This window comes from Solanum verrucosum, unplaced genomic scaffold, assembly GCF_900185275.1.
Source record: "Solanum verrucosum unplaced genomic scaffold, falcon-dt-bn FXZP01000278.1, whole genome shotgun sequence".
NCBI classification, from domain to species: Eukaryota; Viridiplantae; Streptophyta; class Magnoliopsida; order Solanales; family Solanaceae; genus Solanum; species Solanum verrucosum.
The window spans coordinates 745,632-765,995 of NW_026020332.1; the positions used below are offsets into that span (position 1 = coordinate 745,632).

Sequence of the window (20,364 nt, forward strand, 5' to 3'; positions counted from 1 at the left end):
TCGGAAACCAATACACATATATATGTTTACAATGATTTTATATAGCAACAACAACAACATACCTAGTGGTTTCTGAAAAGATATATTATATAGCAACAAGATATATAATAACTTCTTTATTTTGCATAACACAAATACGTTTATCTCCATGAGCAAGAAATTAGTAGTTTGAAATTTCACAACAACATGCTTTAGTTACACGATAGTGGAAGTTATGCTGATGATGATACCGCAATGGGACTTCGGACCATATGGACTCCATCACTCCATGTGTACCAACCAAACGAGAACTCATTTCTACTTTCAATACTACTTTGCGCTGTAACTGTTATGCTGAAGTTGTGTTTCTCTCCCAATTTGCTGAAGCGTAAGATTTTGGGAACAATATCAACAATATATCCAGGAGGTGAACTCACTGCTAAAATGTAGGTCGAGTTGTCTTTTCCAACATTTGTAACAACTCTTGTGACAGTCCTGCTGGATCCTCTCATGTTTGCTATTGCAAGTGATGGGTAGTTAAGGTTACTCGCCGCAGGTACTTTGTCAGGACAATTGTACGATGAAACTTGCCTTATGTTTTGACTACAGAGATAAAGAAGATAATCTGTATATGTAGCATCATAAATGAGTCCAGGATCTGCTGCTCTTGATGGCCTGAAATGTCCTGATCCGTATTCGAAGGGGTTTGCATCATCCCCAGTGGCATTTTTTATTGGCCTACCAACCGCATTATTAATTGTTGCTGTAGTAAGAGTGAATTAAAAACTGCTGTGAGAAATATTGTAAAAGAAATTAACGATGAGTTCAATTTTTTTGAAGAGAAACAGAATTACATGTGGTCATTAGAGCAGATCTGATTGCAGCACTACTCCAATCTGGATGAATTGATTTTAAGAGTGCAATTACAGCTGAAACATGTGGGCAAGACATGGATGTTCCAGAAACTATGTTGTACTTCACAACCCGACGATCTTCTGGCATATTCAGGGGAGATGATGCCTCGCTCCACGCTGCTAGTATGTTAAATCCAGGAGCAGTTATATCTGGCTGCAATTTAATACTTAGTATAAAACTATTCTTCAGAAAGAGTTTAACTTGTATAATTGGACGGACTACTCATTTTGTGGCACTACCTTGAGAATGTTGGGATCAACAACATTTGGTCCTTTGGAACTGAAAGGTGCCATGACAGGTGCTGGCTTGGTGCCAATCATTGTATTTCCCGGAACAAGTGTTGCCATTGGATATTTTTCGGTCCGTATATATGCCACGATTGTTTTAAGGCCATCTAAAAAAGTAACTGTTGCGGGATTCAGAAAAGGGATGACTTGTATCTCGTTAAATGAATTTCCTAAAATAGCCGCAACACCTCCAGCTCTTTTCACTTCCATCGATGCCTCCCTAACATTATTTATGCAGAGGACAACTTTTCCTCTCACAAGTTTTCTTGATAGTGTACCAGGAAGACATGTTCTGTATATTCAATAAGAAGAGGAAAGTAGTTAGTTTTCATAATTCCAAGTGGTTAAAATAATTAAAAAGTACTAAGAAGAATGAAAATTACCCTGTTGTATTGCTTGCCGTAGTTCCTCTAATTTCTACATCTCCTGCATAAACCAAAGGATGCAATCTCCTCCTCCGTATTGGAGTTACTGTTTGTCCCTATATTATTATAAATAAAAAGAATAAAGATTAATTTACTAGTTGATGGAAATCTTGATAATGGTTCAGCTATATGCACATAGTTTCATTTGCCACAGTAGGTTACTTAATCACTTTATGAGGTTACTAATGAAAGATTACTACTTATAACACAGAGTTGGTTGTGTTCACCTTCTAAGTCTTCTAATTCTATTATAATGGGTCATTTTGTAGTTTGTTAGAGTTATGCAGGTATTAGTCAAGTAGGAATTAGTTATCAATGAAACTTTGTATTATTTTATGCAGGTATTAGCATGCAGATATTAGTTATTCAAGTGTTAGTAATGCGGGTTTCTGAATTGTCGATCAAACGTCGTATTAATTTTATGCATGAATAACTTATTTCCTATCATAAGTTATACAGAAATTAAGTTGCTTCTTTTCCAACTACTAAACAACTAGTGCATAGAACTTAAACTATATATTGTAGCGATTCCCAAGTGAATCTGAGTCAATTAATCCTCACCTCGACGATCATTCCATTTCCGAGAAGAATTGGAGATGAAAAAACTCGATCGATGCTACTAGCACCAACTGTAATAATCCATGGCGCTACATTTGCAACAGTTGAAGGTGTTGGACCATCATTTCCAGCACTACAAGATACGACAATATTTCTCTTGACAGCATGCAAAGATCCAATTGCAATAGGATCCTCTGTGTAATATTTTGTTTCAGATTGAAACGTCAGAGAAATACTAAGTACATGAACCCCATCAGCTATGGCATCATCAAATGCAGCAAGAGTGTCATCTGGAAGGCATGTAACTCCCTCAGTTAAACTCTGATCTGGAGCTGTCCAACATACTTTATAGATGGCGAGTCGAACATTAGGGGCACCTCCAGTAGCTGTACCCTTTGCAAATCCACCAATTGCTGATGCATTTGAGACTCTTCTACCACCCACCGTGCTTGCTGTGTGAGTACCATGACCGTCTACATCTCTCGGTGATCGAAAGTCCCTTGTCTCGTTAAGAGGTCCAGCAAATGCCTCGTAACCTTTTAAATAGTATCGCGCTCCAATTAATTTCCTTGAGAAAGAGAAAAAAAAAAAGTGTTCAGTTTAAACTGTCAGTGTATATAAGTTAATTACAGAGCAATAACTAATTAGTGATGTAGTCAACCTGTTGCAATGGGAGGCGTTGAAGGCGACATCTTCTTGGCAAATTCCATTCCATGATTTTGGAACTGGTCCCATTCCTTCATCATTGAAACTTGAAGATTCTGGCCACACCCCTTCAAAAAAAAAAAAAGAGATGAAGAGTAAATATAAAAAAAATGTTTTGGAATAGTGCCCAGTCCCAATTCTACCTGGCTAGTTTAAGACCTAAAAACTTAGGGATCGTTTGATAAAATATTGTTTAACATTTACAAATTAAAAAGGTAAATATATAATCACATAATGTTCGTGATCTTAATTGAATGTATTATTTGTTCATAATATGTTATTTTATGATTATTTGTATTTTGAATAAATCATGGATCACTTTTTGCATTAAAAATATCTCAAATCATGATATGAAATTCTCATATCATAGTTTTTGGAGAATATGGAATCACATCTCACGATATGGAATCATGAGACGGATTCAACGTAAAATGGCATGTCCAAACGCTGATTCCATCTCACAATTTCATATCGTGATATGGTATCGCATGACCAAACGCCTACTAAAACTACAACTTGCAACTTTATGTTGATAGTTTATTCAATGTTACTATTGTTTACCGTCTTTTCAATTTTAAAAATAGTCCGTCTATCTTTTTAAATTGAAAATTGAGGTTTTGTGAGGGATTAATTTATTAAGATGACAATTAATTACCCTCAAATGGTTCAAGTGAGATCATATCAAAATGAATAAAAAAACATTGCAAGAAAATACATAAAGCCATTGAAAGTGGAGGGTAATTTTGTAAACAAACAATACTTTTAACGAAGTTTAGCAATACATATTATTTTTAATACATCAAATCAAATACTATATAAAAAAAATAAGTCCATCACTACTAATTTCAGCATTACTAATCTGATCAACATTATTAATACACCCTATTCAATAATAGTTTTATACTCTCTACTAAATGACCCACGACCCCTTAAAGGACTATACACATCTTTAATATATATATATATATATATTTAGATGTTTAAAAACAAGCAATTTTAATCATTCAATGTTCAAATCTACAAATAAGATTTTAATCATTAGGATGTGTATTTAGATTTAGACGTCTTAATCTTAATGAAAACAAATGAGGCATAATCACCTCTATTCAATACTATTTTTATACACTCTACTTAATGACTCGCGAGTCGCGACCCCCTAAAAGGACTATACACATCTTTAATTTGAACGACATTTTACAAAAGTCTCCCTTTTTTTTTATTTATTTATTACTTTTTTACTCTCTTTTTTTACAAAAAGTCTCCCTTTTTTTTTTTTGACTTTATGTCCAATTAAATTAAGTCACTTAAGGGTATAATTGGTATGGAGGAAACATTTTCTGGAAAATGTTTTTCAATTGTTCCATGTTTGCAAAACAATTTCCAAATCAACTTATTTTCCTCAAATTTAAGGAAAATAACTTTCCTTCCAAAATCAACAAAAACATTTTCCAAAACTCTACTTCATCCTTTAATTTTTTTTCTACCCTACTCATACTCCATACCCAACCCTCCATTCAAAAAACAATTTAAAATTTAAATTTTCTTATTTTTTAAATTTCAAATTAGCACAAAACAAGCCCCCCACTCCTCCCTACCACCCGCACACCTACACCTCCCCACCCCGGCCATCCCCGTCAACTTTTTTTTTTAAAATTTTGAATATATTTCAAATTTAAATTTTTTTCATTTTTAAGCTACCCCCCTCCCCCCCAACCCTACACCCTCCCCGCTGGCCGCCACCCCACCCAGGCCATTTTAAAATTTAAATAAATTTCATTTTATACACCACCCCATCCCCCAACCTGTAGCCCCCCAGGACAACCTCGTCAATTTTTTTTTATTTTAAAAAAAAATTCAAATTTTAAAAACACCTCCACGCTCCGCACCCCCCAGCCGCCAACCCCCACCCAAGCCATACCCAGTCAATTTTTTTTTTTAAAAAAGAAATATTTCAATTTTCAAAAAAAAAATCATTTCTTATGCCTACCACTACCCCTATCCCAACTAACCCATCCCCCCTCCCTCGGCGACCCCGTCAATCCTGGGTCAGGTCCTCCGTAAAATTTCAGGGTCGGACTTTGGAACGGTGATTGGGGTCTTGTCCTAGTTTGAGTGTCGGGGTTGGGTCCAAGATCAATTATCGGGGTTGATTTTTGGATTATAAATGTAACATCTCGCACCTAGAAACGACTAGAAAGAGTTTAAAATCTGAAAATAATCATTTTTGGAAAGAATGTGGAAATCTAGAAATTTGCTTAAGTTAAGAAAAAATGATTTTTGGTCAACTTCAAACGGCCATAACTTCTAGCTCAGAATGAGTTAGGTGTACTTCCGGATATGGTTTCAAAGATCTTGGAATGATCTTTCCAACGCCGCCAAGTTTGCGTGATTCCGATTTCGTATGAGTAAGATATGCCTTTCGGAAGTTGGGCCATTGGATTGAGGAAAGTCCCAATCCGGATTTAGGGAAGGCAAGGTAGTCTTTTCTCTAATTAAATTCCTAATTCATTTTTGGGGATTTATTGGGGTAAAAACAGAACGTAATTCAGTTGTGAAAAATTAGAATACACTTAGGGCTTGGAGAAGAGAGAAAGAAAGAAAGAACGGGAGAAGAAGGCAAGAATTCGCCAAGATCATCCAAGCTTGCGAGTGGAATTCGTCGGGGGTGATCCCTATTAAGGTATGTGAGATCTTTTCGTGTTGGGTTAGTTCACCCACACACCAACTTGGTTCAATTCAGCGATTTGAGTTGTTTACATGTTAAGAAGTGAAGTTCTCGAAGAACAATTGTCAAATTCTTGTTGGTTGAGTTGTTGATGCTTGGGGGTTGATTTGATTCATGTTTCCGGGCTGTTTTTTGAGTTAGATTGGTTGTGTATTGAGGGTACAATTGATCCTAAGTGTTTGGGGAAAGAACCATTGAAGTTTAGAGGGTTTAGGACATCTCCAACCCAATCCTCTATTGTACTCTCCAAATATAGAGTTCTCTATTTTTTCAGACAACCAACTCCAATCCAATTCTCTATTTTACTCTCTAAAAAAGAATCTCTTTCTCTCTCCTCAATATTATATTATTATTTCTATTTCATTATTATTTTCTTATTTCATGATACACATCCTTTATTTCCTTTTTTCCAAATAATCACTTTATATAATATTCATGTAATATAAAAATTTATTTTTTCAAATTCATTACTTAATATAAAATTATATTTTTCCTAAATTTATAAATAACATAAATTGCAAGTTAATATTATATAATATACAAATTAATGGACAATTCAAATAAAAGTGAAATTATTAGTGAAATATAATTACATAAATACTCTACTTTCAAGATTATTACATTGCTCTCATAAATGCTCTATTAATGCATTACGGAGTTCAAAATGAACATTTTTATCCTTAATCATTTTATGTCTAGCTAAAGATTGTTCAAATCGGAGATTTTCATTCAACAAGAACAACTACGAATAATTGAAAAAGAAATCAACAAGCACAACCGCAATTACAACTACACTAATTATGTAGATCATACACTATTTTTCCCGAATATTGTTAAATCTGAAAAATGACCTACCGGATTACTAAATTATCGTTGTGATAAAATTATTATGTTATGTATTGTTATCTTGTATTTAAATTATTATGTCATGTATTGTTTGTTAAATTAAAATTTTCATCTTATCATTTTAATTTTGTGCATTCTTCATAGTGAAAATAATAATGATATCAATCTATATTAAAGTGACGAAAATTAAAAAAAATTGAAACATTATTAATTCGGGATGAAAGTAGTATATATTAAATAATATTTTTTTTAAAATGTTATATTACATTTAAAATGAATTACTAATATTAGAGATATAATTAATGGTCTATATGAAAAATAATATGTTAACTACAAAATAATAGAAAATAATAATAAAATAATGAAAAAGTGAAATAGAGAGGTGAATAGTAGTTCTCCAAATTTGGAGAACTACTATTCACCTCTCTATAAATGGAGAATAAAGAGTAATTTAGAGGGTGGTTGGAGAGCCCTTTCTCTATTTTACTCTCCAAATATAGAGAATGGAGAGTAAAATAGAGTGGGGTTGGAGATGGTCTTAGGGATGAAAAATGAAGGAGAAAAGTCGGGGATTTTCTGGGCAAGGCTTGGGGTGCCGCGCCTGACAGAGCACCACAAAAGTTCCTCTGAACTTTGGCCTCTGGCGCGTCGCGCCAGCCAGAGCGCCACAACTTGCCCTCTGAAGTTTGAGGGCTGGCGCCCCGCGCCTCTCAGAGCGCCAGGGACGTCAGTACTCCCCATTCGTTCCCCACCTTTTCGTACTAGTTCCTAAGTGATGTACCTATGTTTCCTAGTCGATTCTAACACTCTAAGGTACATCTAAACATCATAAAATCATCCATAAACATGAAATCATGAACCTTGAATCCATAATTCAATTTAAGGAAAGTTAAGATCAAAGTCAAGAGAAGTTCTCAGAATTCTCCAAAAGTCTTTTCCAAATGTTTAAACTTTGTTTTAAGACTTAAAGTTCAGGTTGAGTAAAGAGTAAAGATTTAAGTTTGAAGTTCATTTCTTCAAAAGTATATTGGGACTATGTATTCCCAAAGAGAGTAAAATGTTTTCACATTTAAATAAGAACGGAGACTGAGATTTCCAAAGAGCCTTCAGGCTAGTTTTCAGAAATGAATAATAGCTTTCTAAATGAAGCAAGCAGGGAAACTAAGATTTCCAAGATAGCCTTTAAGCTAATTTTTGAGCACTAATCTCAAATCACAAAAGAGGTATGTTTTAAAAGCATAAGAGCCAGTATATTTTGGGAGTAGTATTGAGCACCAAATTGGAGGAGCGTTCAAAGAACCCACAGTCCCCATAGAACCACGTAGCCACCATGGGTAGAAAAAGATCATACTTTTTAGATGAATCCTTTTCAAGATAGACTAGTAGATCCATTAGGGAGTTCAGGTTCTATACCTTTGGCCGAGTATAGGACGCTCTGGCAGCGTGAGGTTGATCGTTGTATCATCATTATAGCTCTTATGTGATGGTTGTCGGTTAGAGAAACTCCCACAACAGTTATTGTATTTTCATATACATCAGTTCATTTGCATTTCTACATACATCTCAGAGTTATTATATCTTAGCATACACACAAAGTTTAGAGCATGTTTTAAACAACTTGTCTTTATATTGTGCTTGCTTTAAATTGCTTTATATTGAAATAAGTTAGTCAGGTGGAGCCATGTAAGTTATTCAGTCCTTTCAGATTCTTTCTAGCTTATGTTTGCTTAGCATTCCAACTTGCGTACTCGTATATTCAATGTACTGATGTCAGTTTGCCTGCATCTTATTATGATGCAGACACAAGTAACCAGGATCAGCATCCAGCGCCTCGTTGATCTAGTTGAGCAGCTCAGAGTCAGTGGTGAGCCTCCTTACATTCCAGAGGACTCTTTTATTCGCTTTCAGTCTTTCATTTATTAGGATGTTGTGGGGTTTGTCCCAACATCCATCTCAGTATTTTAGAGGCTTCATAGATAGTCAGATAGTTATTTGTTCAGATGTCTTTCTTTATCTTTCAGAAGTTGTTTAAGACTTAAGTGTCATTTTGGCTAACTTAGTATTCTTCAAGTTATTATTTGAGACTGTTTCATTGAGTTAAGTCTTCCGCTGAGTTAAGTAAGCCAGGCCAAGGGTTCGCTTGGGGCCAAAAATGGTCTTCAAGTGTCGGCCACGTCCAGGGTATAGGCTCGGGGTGTGAAAAACTTGGTATCAGAACACAAATTTCAAGAGTCCTAGGTAGTCTATAAAGCCGTGTCTGTAGAGTTCTAGTTATCTGTGTGAAGCGTGCCACATCTATAATTAGAAGGCTGCAACATTTAGGAACTATCTCACTTCTTTCACACTAATTTCGTGCGTTAGAGTTTAATCTCTAAAAGTTACCCTCTAATTCGTGCTTGTATGTGTTTTAGAAAATCATGCCTCTACGAAGAGCAGTCAAAGGTCGCCCAACTTGGAGGAATGTGGAGGAGCAAGAACTAGCCAATGCACCTGAAGTGCAGCCTCAAGGGGAAGTTACCAATGCTGAGTTCTGGGAAGCTATCCGGATGTTGAGCCAAGCTGTGACTAACCAGGTTGGTCAGCAAGGAGGAGCTCGACAAGAATGGGCTGACACTTGGAGGATTCGTGAGTTCTTGAGGATGAATCCTCCAAGTTTCATTGGTTCGAGCACTGTAGAGGATCCAAAGAACTTCATGGAGGAATTGAAAAAGGTGTTCGATGTGATGCATGTTATTGATACTGCGAGAGTTGAGCTAGCTGCATATCAGATGAAGAATGTTGCTAAGACCTTGTTTGATTAGTGGAAAGGGGATGGAGTTGAGAATGCACCACCTGCGAGTTTGCCATGTTTTGAGGAGGCCTTCTTGGGATGATTCTTTCTCCGGGAACTAAAAGAGGCCAAGGTACGTGAGTTCCCCACACTTAAGCAAGATTCTTTGAGTGTGCATGAGTATGGGTTGAAGTTCACCCAACTGTCTCGCTATGCTTCTGAAATGGTTGCGGACATGAGGGGTAGGATGAGTTTGTTTGTTGCTGGTTTGGGCCGTCTATCAAGCAAAGAGGGCCGGGCAACAAATCTTATTAGGGACATGGACATTTCAAGGTTGATGGTCTGTGTGCAGCAGGTAGAGGAAGAGAAGTTGAGGGATAGAGAGGAGTTCAAGAACAAGAGAGCTAAGACAGGGAATGAGTCCGGACAACAAAAGAGTAATGCAAACCGGTCATCTTTCCAACAAAAATAGAAGGGACTGCTCCATCATCTGCCTGTGCACCTGCACCTAAGAACAAGAGTGAGTACTATGGTCAGGATGCCAGAGTTAAACCTACATATTCACAGGGTAGTGTGGTGCAAGGGGGTAGTAAGCCTCCTGCCTGCACTAAGTGTGGTAGAAACCATTCAGGTATTTGTCGTAAAGGCTCTACTAGCTGTTTCAAGTGTGGTCAGAGTGAGCATTTCATGCGAGAGTGTACACAGAACAGGCAGGGTAATAGGGGCAATAGAGCCCAATCTTCTTCCGTTGCTCCACCAGACATGGCTACACCTAGAAGAGCTACTTCTGGTACTGGCGGAGGAGCAAACTGCCTCTATGCAATCACCAGTCGCCAAGAGCAAAAGAACTCTCCAGATGTTGTCACTGGTATAATCAAAGTTTTTACTTTTGATGTTTATGCTTTGCCAGACCCAGGAGCAAGTTTATCTTTTGTAACTCCTTATGTTGCAAATAAGTTTGAGATTCTTCCTGAAAAACTTTGTGAACCCTTCAGTGTTTCCACACCTGTTGGTGAGTCTATTCTAGCAGAGAGAGTCTATCGTGATTGTCCCATTTTCGTCAATCACAAGAGTACCATGGCTGATTTAATTGAGTTAGACATGGTAGACTTTGATGTTATTCTTGGTATGAACTGGCTTCATGTCTATTATGCCTCAGTTGATTGTAGAACTCGAGTAGTCAAGTTTCAGTTTCCAAATGAGTCAGTCTTAGAGTGGAAAAACAGTTCAACAGTGCCTAAGGGTGTTTCATTTCGTACCTTAAGGAAAAGAAGTTAGTTTCTAAGGGTTGTATCTATCACTTAGTCCGAGTTAATGACTTAAGTGTTGAGGTACCTCATATTCAGTCAGTTTCAGTAGTGAATGAGTTTCCAGAAGTCTTCCAGATGATCTTCCCGGAGTCCCTCCTGAAAGAAAGATAGACTTTGGTATAGATCTAGTTCCAGATACTCGTCCTATATCTATTCTGCCATATAGAATGGCACCAGCAGAGTTGAAAGAGCTCAAAGAGCAGTTGAAAGATTTATTAGATAAGGGCTTCATTCGACCAAGTGTCTTACCTTAGGGAGTTCCAGTCTTGTTTGTGAGAAAGAAAGATGGTTCCCTTAGGATGTGTATAGATTACCGTCAATTAAATAAGGTTACCATCAATAATAAGTATCATCTTCTAAGGATAGATGATTTATTTGATCAACTTCATAGTGCCACCTGTTTTTCAAAATTGACCTCAGATCAGGCTACCATCAGTTGAAAGTTAGGGAATGTGACATTCCAAAGACAACATTCAGGACTAGATATGGTCATTATGAGTTCTTGGTTATGTCCTTTGGTTTGACTAATGCACCAGCAGCGTTCATGGATTTTATGAACAGAGTCTTCAAAAGTTATCTAGAGAAGTAAGAGTCAAGTCAAGATAAGTTCTCAGAGTTCTCCAAAAGTCTTTTCCAAATGTTTTAACTTTGTTTTAAGACTTAAAGTTCAGGTTGAGTAAAGAGTAAATATTTAAGTTTGAAGTTCATTTCTTCAAAAGTATATTGGGACTATGTATTCCCAAAGAGAGTAAAATGTTTTCACATTTAAATAAGAACGGAAACTGAGATTTCCAAAGAGCCTTCGAGCTAGTTTTCAGAAATGAATAATAGCTTTCTAAATGAAGCAAACATGGAAACTAAGATTTTCAAGATAGCTTTTGAGCTAAGTTTTTGAGCACTAATCTCAAATCACAGAAGAGGTATGTTTTAAAAACATAAGAGCCAGTATATTTTGGAAGTAGTATTGAGCACCGAATTGGGAGAGCGTTCAAAGAACCCACAACCCCCATAGAACCATGTAGCCACCATGGGTAGAAAATGATCATACTTTTTAGATGAATCTTTTTCAAGATAGACTAGTGGATCCATTAGGCAGTTCAGGTTCTATACATTTGGCCGGGTATAGGACGCTCTGGCAGCGTGAGGTTGATCATTGTATCTTCACTATAGCTTTTATGTGATGGTTATCAATTAGAGAAACTCCCACAACAGTTATTGTATTTTCATATACATCAGTTCATTTGTATTTCTACATACATCTCAGAGTTATTATATCTTAGCATACACACATAGTTTATAGCATGTTTTAAACATCTTTTCTTTATATTGTGCTTGTTTTGAATTGTTTTATATTGAAATAAGTCAGTCAGGTGGAGTTGAGTTGAGCCAGGTAAGTTATTCAGTCCTTTCAGATTCTTTCTAGCCTATGTTTGCTTAGCATTCCAACTTGCATACTCGTATATTCAATGTACTGATACCAGTTGGCCTGCATCTTATTATGATGCATACACAGGTAACCATGATCAACATCCAGCGCCTCGTTGATCCAGTTGAGCAGCTCAGAGTCAGTGGTGAGCATCCTTGCATTCCGGAGGACTCTTTTATTCGCTTTCAATCTTTCATTTATTAGGATGTTTTGGGGTTTGTCCCAACATCCATCTCAGTATTTTAGAGGCTTCATAGACAGTTATATAGTTATTTGTTCAGATGTCTTTCTTTATCTTTCTGATGTTGTTTAAGACTTAAGTGCCATTTTGGCCAACTTAGTATTCTTCAAGTTATTATTTGAGACTGTTTCATTGAGTTAAGTCTTCCGTTGAGTTAAGTAAGTCAAGCCAAGGGTTCGCTTGGGGACAAAAATGGTCTCCGAGTGCCGGCCACGTTCAGGGTGTAGGCTCGGGGCGTGAGAAGAAATTAAATTCTAAAGAGTATTTTTCACTCTCAAGCCAAAAATAGAAGATATTTTGTGAAAAATATTTTCATTCATCAACCAAACATTAAAAAGTATTTTTTACTCACCAATCAAATATGAGAAAATGAGTTAGAAATCCACTTGTTTTCCAAGAAAACATTTTCCATCATACCAAACACACCCTAATTAAATTGAAACAGATGGGCTATATTCAAATGATTTTCAAAAAATAGAGAAAAGAAAGAGAGAATAGCTCTTACCAGTGTCCATAACCCCAACAATGATATCCTCTCCATAATTTGCATTTTTCAGCAATTCTTCTCTAGAATTTACCAGCGGAGTTCCTTCTAGTAAGCTCGCAAAGTCCCATGATCTCGTAGTATGAAGCTTTATTGCATGAGGATCACTGTGAAATACTGATATTACCCCTTCCATCCCTGTTTTTTTTAAAAAATAAAAATAAATTACACTGAGTGATCAGAAACAAATGCGAGTAACCAACACGTTCATATGTATATATGTAGGATGTTCATGAAGTTTGTACCTGATATCATATCGACTTCTTGTGGCGTTAACACCGCAGAGAAGCCATTGATGACGTTCTTATAGCTGTGAACAAGTGATGCTCTAACATCTTCTTTGGAAGTAGTAGTACCCTTGACAGAATGAAGAAATGAACAGTGATGATCTTCTATTTCTTTCAAAGTCTTGTCTCCATTATGCTCTCCAAGGTACACTATATATACCTTTGTTTCTTCACTACATGAAACAAAGCTACCAAGCCTCATAATTAGGAAGAGAGAAAAGAAAAATACAATTATGTGATGGTTCTTCTTCATTTTGGATGGCTTGTATGTTTTGATTTGTCTGGTATGAGTTGATTTCTACTTAAGGGGTTTTATAGTGATATGATAGTAATATAATAAATACTAAATGTGATTAAGTAATGATCTTACAAGTTTTAATAATTTATATATAAGTCGACTAGAATGGAAAGAGTCTATAATAGTAGCTAATTATATATAAGAAATGGACTGTGACTATTTCTTGTCAAGCTTAAACTTGGTTATATTTATCTGTCTAGTAACGCTGGATGAAATAGTAAGGCAAATAGTGACTCAGTTGTAACTTTTAAATAGGAAAATGAGGGAAAAGCTCAGGTCAATTTTATTTGATCCAATCAAAATGTATACACACAACTCTATTAGGTATATGCATTCAAACTTTATGATAAAAAAAAAAGTGAAGCGTAACAAATAATAGCGTTATATTCTAAGCATACGATTTGCCAATATTTTAACTTCAAATCTCAAAGATTCTTCAAGAATTTCAAACCTTATTACATACCCTCGATGCTAGTCAAGAAACTTCTATTAATTTAGCTTTTTATGGTTTTATTCATGACATTGGTAATATACTTCTGTTTAATATTTCTATTTAATTAACTGATAAATATTCTGTTAAATATGTGGACATTGGACTAAAAATATTATCTTTTACGATGAAGGATTGTGAAAGTAATAGTATATCTTAAGGACCAAAATGAACATATACCTACACTTAAAAGGGCTATTTTGATCCTTTCCTGTTCTAATTAAGAGTAAGTCAATTGTACGAGTAATGCATAGCCAAAAATCACTAATTAATTCTCCTCTTGCAAAACAAAAATATTAGTACTACAACTATCAATTAAGAAAATAACAAACATTAGCGTGTTCATGCGAAGACCAAAAATATAGTCAAACCACGTTCACCGCATAATATTATGTATAAAATAAATTTTAAAAATTATATATATAATGTCGGGTTGGTTTGGTCTCAGGTTGACTTATTTTAGTTAAAACCAAACCAAGCCAAGTGTGGTCGCAGAGTCGGAGCTATGTGGGGGTTCGTGGGTTCGGACGAACCCAGTAGGTTTTCCGTAGACCCTATATTTGTACAAGAAAATTAATTAAATATATATATATTATATATATATATATATATATATATATATATATATATATATATATATATTAGTACGTGAACTCCTAACAAAATTGATTTACAGTTCTAAATAAATTTAGAACATCCAAACTCTTTATCCTGGCTTCGCCTTTGTGTGGTCAGATTTTTTTTCCCAATACCAAATCAAGTCAAACCAAACCATCAGTCGGATTTTTTTTTCCGATTTAACTTAGTTTACGATTTAATTCAATTTTTAGTTTGATTTTGTACCCCTAATTACTACAACTATATATCAATTAAGAAAATAACATGAATGTCAATTTCAGTTGGTCGTCTAAGTTGATATATGATAGTGGCGGCTCCACGTGAGATTAATAGTCAAACCACGTTACATCTTATTACTAACCAAAAGATAATGTTTCATTTTCATGTTATTAATAACACAAAAATGAAACATCGTAAGGTCCTTAATTCATTAAAAAAGGTTTTCATATATATGTGTGACTTTGTCAAACATCATATAGGTTAATTAAAAGTTTTTATTGTCACTTGACGAGAAAAAGCTAACGAAATTTCAAACATGTCACCTCACCCCATAAACACAAATATCATATAATTATTTGATTTAAATTTCGTAGCAATTAGAATAGTCATTCTTTAGGCGCATTTTCTGCTAGCTAAGTTGTTTATTATCGTCAAATCTTACGCAGAAGGTCTACATCAACTGATTTTTCAGAAAAAAAATTATTTTTAATGTTTCGAGATATAAATATATGTTTAGATTCACTGATTCAAATGTCTATATGATAGGACAAAATAATTGAATGAGCGAGTAACTATGATAATGAATAAATTATATTAGAATACATCTCGTAAAATAAATGAAAGAATTGAAAGATGGAAAAAGATAGTACTTGAATACATCTAAAGGAAGACTGGTCATTAATTAAGTATTCTACAAATATCAACCATTATGCATCAGCAAGTTATTGGAAACTATATGTTAACGCAGGGTCGGACAATATTATGCGAGAGTTTGATAGGTTAAAATATTTTAATTAAGAAAATTTTAAAAGCGTGTCAATTATTTAGTCCATCATTACAATTTACATGCAGTAATTAACGCGTTATATAAACCTTATAAATTAAGATATTATGCACCTAAGAATGTGGCTTAGTAGTAAATGAAGTGGGTTGAGCATCATGAGGTCCCGTGTTTTCTTCTCCTTTGTCTATCCTTGATGCACAAAGTTATCTGTACACTATAATTATTTTTAAAAAAAGAAAAAGATAATGTAACGACCACTTATATATAATATAATTACATTCACCATGTCGTTGGACAAATCAAAACAGAGAGAAAATTTATCCATAAATTAATCAAATTAAAGTCCTAACTATCGATCGTATTTTTCAAAGAATCAAATTGTTTTTTTGACGTATATAGAAGAGAAAATTACCTTTTGAATTAAGAGTAAAATTGTTTTTTCATTCCTTAAAACATATCTTAATGTGTAAATAAAAAATGAAAAGATCTTTTAAAACAAAAATGCATGATATATTTTTTTCAAAAAAAAAAAAAAGACCAAGAAAAATAAGAACCAGTGGGCTGCAAGGATTGGGCAATATATTACAGCTTATAAGCCCAATTCCTTGGAACAATGGCAGCCCAAATAATTCAAATTCGGATCTCAAACTCCGAATCATTCCGACCCGCTAATTTGAAGGGACGATAGAGCTTCTTCTCCGGTCTAATCTATCGAACCACCACAACTCTACGCCGGCCGCCACTTCCTTCACCCAGTTTATTTCTCCGGTGGACTCATTTCGAGCAGTTTCTACTGAGAAATGGAACTGTGCGTTCCCGCGGTTTTCTCTAATCCCTTTTATTGATGAAGCTAATCACTGAATGATGCTGATTTTATCTTCCCACTTACTTTATTTATGCAGCACAGAACTCTGTTTTTTTCCTTACAATTGTTATATATATCTCATTGTTATCACATTGAAATGATAAACTGAATCAAGTATATGAGCTTAATGGCGGTTTGAGTACTATAATTATCAGCTTTTTTGTCATTAAGTTGAGGTGATTACATTTATCTAGCCTCTTAATTGTTATAGCCACAGTTGTGAACCAAAAAGTAACAACAACATACCTCTTGTAATCTCCTTGGGGAAGGTAGAGTGTAGCGAACTGTGAACCAAAAAGTAAAATTAAAAATTGAGGAAAGAAAAGGATTGCAACCATAGATGAGCTCTTAAGAATTTATGGTTGGTTGGTATTATCTATAATTTTTCTTCTCAACTTTTAGCTTATATGAAAGACAAAAGCTAAAATTTGAAGACCCAACAGATGATAACTTTCTGCTCCATAGATTCAGTTTTCAGTTTTTCCTTTCTCTTTGTTTTTTTTTTAAATGACAAAGATATCGGGTTGATGCAGCTTCGAAACTTGGGATAATAGGCCCGTCCTTCAACCCTTATCTGCTTAAATACAAGGTTTGGCTCCACAACCAAGTTTATTCAGCTTTCCCTCATTATCTATCATTCTTGCAGAAACTGGTAATACAAATTGGTATTTTTTTTTTCTACACATAAGTCAGTTAATGCTAATAGTTTTGAGTTACAAATTTTCTAATTTGCCTCTTTAAGAACCATTCTTGCTTATGAGAGTCCCCTGATGTGTATATTTGGGAAGAATTTATTTTTAGAACTGCTGTGCTAGAATGGGAGGTTCTCTACAATTTCACTTCTTCAGTTGCAACATTTTGTTAAAGGTAATAAACATAACCGGGTCATCAGATAAGGTTGGAGTGAGATGCTCCTTGTTGACTATTTTTTATACAGATTATTGCTCAGTGTCTAAGGTTCTACTATCATATGCAGTTAAATGTAACCTCTGCTCTTAAACATTCCAAGAAGCAGGGTGAACTTTCTCTTACTATCTCCGCTGCTGCTGATCAGAAGTAAGTAATGCTACCCATTAACACATTTGTTTGATAACAGATACTCATTTTCTTGAAGTAACTGATTATATTCAATGGAGTATTATGTCAAGCTGAATTCCATGTTAAATGTTCTTTTTATCTTCTCTAAACTAATTATTCTCGGTGTGGATGCAGGAAAGTTCAGAAGGCTGGAAAAGTAGAACATCACCTATGGAAGAAAAGAGAATCTGCTGGATCTGGACAAAAAGCGCTGAATCTTATTCGGATTGTAAGTTTTTTCAAATTATTCTGGCTAATCACTATAGTTTGCACACTGAAAGGTATGTTTTCTCGTATACCTGAAGTAGACGTATTTTGACGTTGCCTTCTGTTTCTTTGTGATATGTAAATGGACAGATTTTTGGACTTCCAAATGAGAAAAAGCCTGTTTATGGTGCATTAGATAAATGGATTGCATGGGAGACAAGAGTTTCCATTGATTGCAGCTGCTAAGGCTCTAAGAATCTTAAGGCAACAGCGGCTGTGGAAACGAGTGATTCAAGTACGATGCTTGGGAACTTCATTTTGTTATTTTTAGCATGGGTGGTATATTTGATAGCATCTTGCCTTGATAAATTCTGAAGCAATGCAGTGATAAATATCATTTGTCAACAAGCTATGACATTAGAAGCCTTGTCTTAACTTCATAAGTATCATACTCAACTACTCAAATTGACCAAGTGCAAGATGGCTCTGCTTCAGGTTCTTTTGTTTTTCCATTGCAAGACAAAAAAACTCTGATGCGGTTGCACTTTTAATATTCGCAGTTGTGTGGATTATCTCTTGTCATTACTCAATCAACGTCAATTCATCCATCCCCCTTGATGTAATTGTAGTTCATAATTAATTCGACAAGTATCATTTGAATGTATTGACTACTGGCTACATGGAAGTAGAAACTTAACTTGGTGATATTGAGATTTAGTTCTACTCCTCTGTATTATCGGGGCATGTTTAAATCGGCTTGGTAGGAAAGAGAGGTTCGTGTAATTGAGTATATGTGAATCTTAATTGTTAGACAGATCATGGTGACTAGTTTGATTATGTACTGAAGTATTTCAGAATAGCCATTTGTCACTAAATAATACTTGCTCTTTAACACTCTATGCTTAGGTTGCTAAGTGGATGTTGAGCAAAGGTCAAGGTGCAACAACGGCAACCTATGATGCACTTCTACTAGCATTTGATATGGACAATAGGGTAGATGAAGCAGAAACGTTATGGAATATGATTTTGCATACAAGCACACGGTCTGTTTCGAAACGGCTCTTCTCCAGGATGATTTCATTGTATGATCATCATCATGTGCCAGACAAGATAGTTGAGGTAAATGATTATTTTTGCATATTTCCTAATTGGTCCAAGTATAACTGGTTGTTCAGTTCCCTCTCTGCAGAACAGCATGATGCTGTGGATTATCCTCACTTCTATCTTTCGTAATGGATTTCCTCTACTGTTGAAAGTTTGATTCTATTTTTTGAAGCATGCTTCTTGAAAATTCAGGTGTTTGCAGACATGGAGGAGTTAGGGGTAAAACCAGATGAAGATACAGTTAGAAGAGTTGCAAGAGCCTTCCAGATGTTGGGCCAAGAAGATAAGCAAAAACTGGTTCTCAAAAAGTATCAAAGCAGATGGAAATATGTCCATTTCAACGGTGAAAGAGCAAGAGTGAGAAGAGATATGGAGTGAATAAAAGTGATATTCCTTGCATCGGTGGGAAAGACTAGTATGTAGTTGGTTGATATTACACATACTGGAAAATACATGTCATAAAATCCAAGTTGCTGTAGCTGTGTTGATATATCCCTGGTGAGATTGTGTCTTGAATACGAAGACTCTACTTGGCTGATGATACAAGACATAACTAGAAGTCCACAACATTGATGAAAGTCTGTCACGCCCCAAACTCAAGGGGCGCAACTGACTCCTAAAGCCAAAACTCAGGCCTGAGCCGACCCTGCTGAACCATTTGCTACTAGCGCATGGCAGTCACATGCAATTAAGAAAACAAACAAGTATATCTCGGCTTAAAACTAAGCCCTCGGCCGGCAAGGCCCCTGTCAACAGATCTACAAAAAAAAAACCAGCTACTCCCAAGAGTTTATATAAAGAAATATCCAACTAGCACAGAAGTCCTGATTGGGCCGTTGAGGCCACCATGATATCTATACCAAAACTAAAAACAGGTAAATATCAGTACAATACATCAAACAGCTCACAAGCTTCAGCAAATCAACAACATAGGCCAGCATGGCCATAACGTAGCTAAAAACCCCACACACTAGTCTGCAAGCCTCTAAGAGTAGTAAAGATTGGTGGGACAGGGCCCCAGCCTACCCATGAGAATATATACAACAAAAGGTAACAAACCTCCCAACTCTGACAGCTCCGGAGGAAAGGGGCTGACCAATCGGATAAAAGTCAATTCTGCTGATATGGAGGTCTACTCGGTCATCTGTCAGGACCTGCATGCATGAATGCAGCGCCCCCAAGGCAATGGGGCGTCAGTACAAAATAATGTACAGAGTATGAAAGGCAATAGACTATGATGAGGTATCCTGATATACCGGAATAATCTGATAAATAAATTAAGGATAAGATAATTGTACTGACCTGCTTCTAAATCTAAATTTATCAAAAATAATAAAACAACAACCTAACCAAGCCCCCATAAGCTCGGTAGGTACAAACAGCACACAAGACCACCTACTCAGGCCCCCATAAGCCTGGAAGGTGCCAATCAACCTGTATACCCCTATCGGTAGTCCCCTAGCCCCGCAGGCAGTCACATAGCCCTCTTAGGCATCAACATATCTTATAGACAACTCATAGCCCTCTTAGGCAACAACATGGCCCTGTAGGAAGCACATAACCTTCTTAGGCGTCAATAGATATCCATGTAGGCAACTCCTAGCCCTTCTAGGCATCAATATAGCCCCGTAGGCAACTCATAGCCCTTCTAGGCATCAATATAGCCCCGTAGGCAACTCATAGC

At 35.8% G+C, this 20,364-nt stretch overlaps 2 protein-coding genes and 1 long non-coding RNA gene across 4 annotated transcripts; 2 read left to right on the forward strand and 1 right to left on the reverse strand.

Annotated features, from left to right (window-relative positions):
- Window positions 1-212: 212 nt before the first annotated feature.
- On the reverse strand, window positions 213-13,271 carry LOC125836345 (subtilisin-like protease SBT5.6). Its single transcript, XM_049515526.1, has 8 exons — window positions 12,977-13,271; window positions 12,693-12,869; window positions 2,826-2,937; window positions 2,168-2,732; window positions 1,565-1,662; window positions 1,134-1,473; window positions 834-1,047; window positions 213-742 (listed from the first exon to the last, which is right to left on the reverse strand). The coding sequence occupies exons 1-8, from the start codon at window positions 13,269-13,271 to the stop codon at window positions 213-215; spliced, it is 2,331 nt and encodes a 776-aa protein (XP_049371483.1).
- A 2,932-nt stretch (window positions 13,272-16,203) lies between these two features.
- Window positions 16,204-17,176, forward strand: LOC125836257 (uncharacterized). 2 transcript variants are annotated; one of them, XR_007443451.1, is made up of 3 exons: window positions 16,204-16,235; window positions 16,826-16,944; window positions 17,054-17,176. It is a non-coding gene; the product is annotated as an uncharacterized LOC125836257 (long non-coding RNA). The 2 variants fall into 2 exon arrangements; XR_007443450.1 differs by having other exon boundaries at window positions 17,094-17,171.
- An 86-nt stretch (window positions 17,177-17,262) lies between these two features.
- On the forward strand, window positions 17,263-19,083 carry LOC125836346 (pentatricopeptide repeat-containing protein At4g18975, chloroplastic-like). Its single transcript, XM_049515527.1, is given in 6 exon segments — window positions 17,263-17,348; window positions 17,505-17,598; window positions 17,727-17,795; window positions 17,797-17,871; window positions 18,483-18,695; window positions 18,873-19,083. Coding segments are annotated over 6 exon segments (723 nt in total). The 3' UTR covers window positions 19,059-19,083.
- Window positions 19,084-20,364: the final 1,281 nt, after the last annotated feature.

Bases quoted from the DNA above. Each gene is read 5' to 3' on its own strand.
- LOC125836345 (XM_049515526.1), bottom strand. From the start codon at position 13,271: ATGAAGAAGAACCATCACATAATTGTATTTTTCTTTTCTCTCTTCCTA. The intron at 2,938-12,692 runs GTAAGAGCTATT...TTTTTTTTGAAG, and splicing joins TGTTGGGGTTATGGACACTG to GGGTGTGGCCAGAATCTTCA. The intron at 1,474-1,564 runs GTAATTTTCATT...TTGAATATACAG, and splicing joins ACGGCAAGCAATACAACAGG to AACATGTCTTCCTGGTACAC.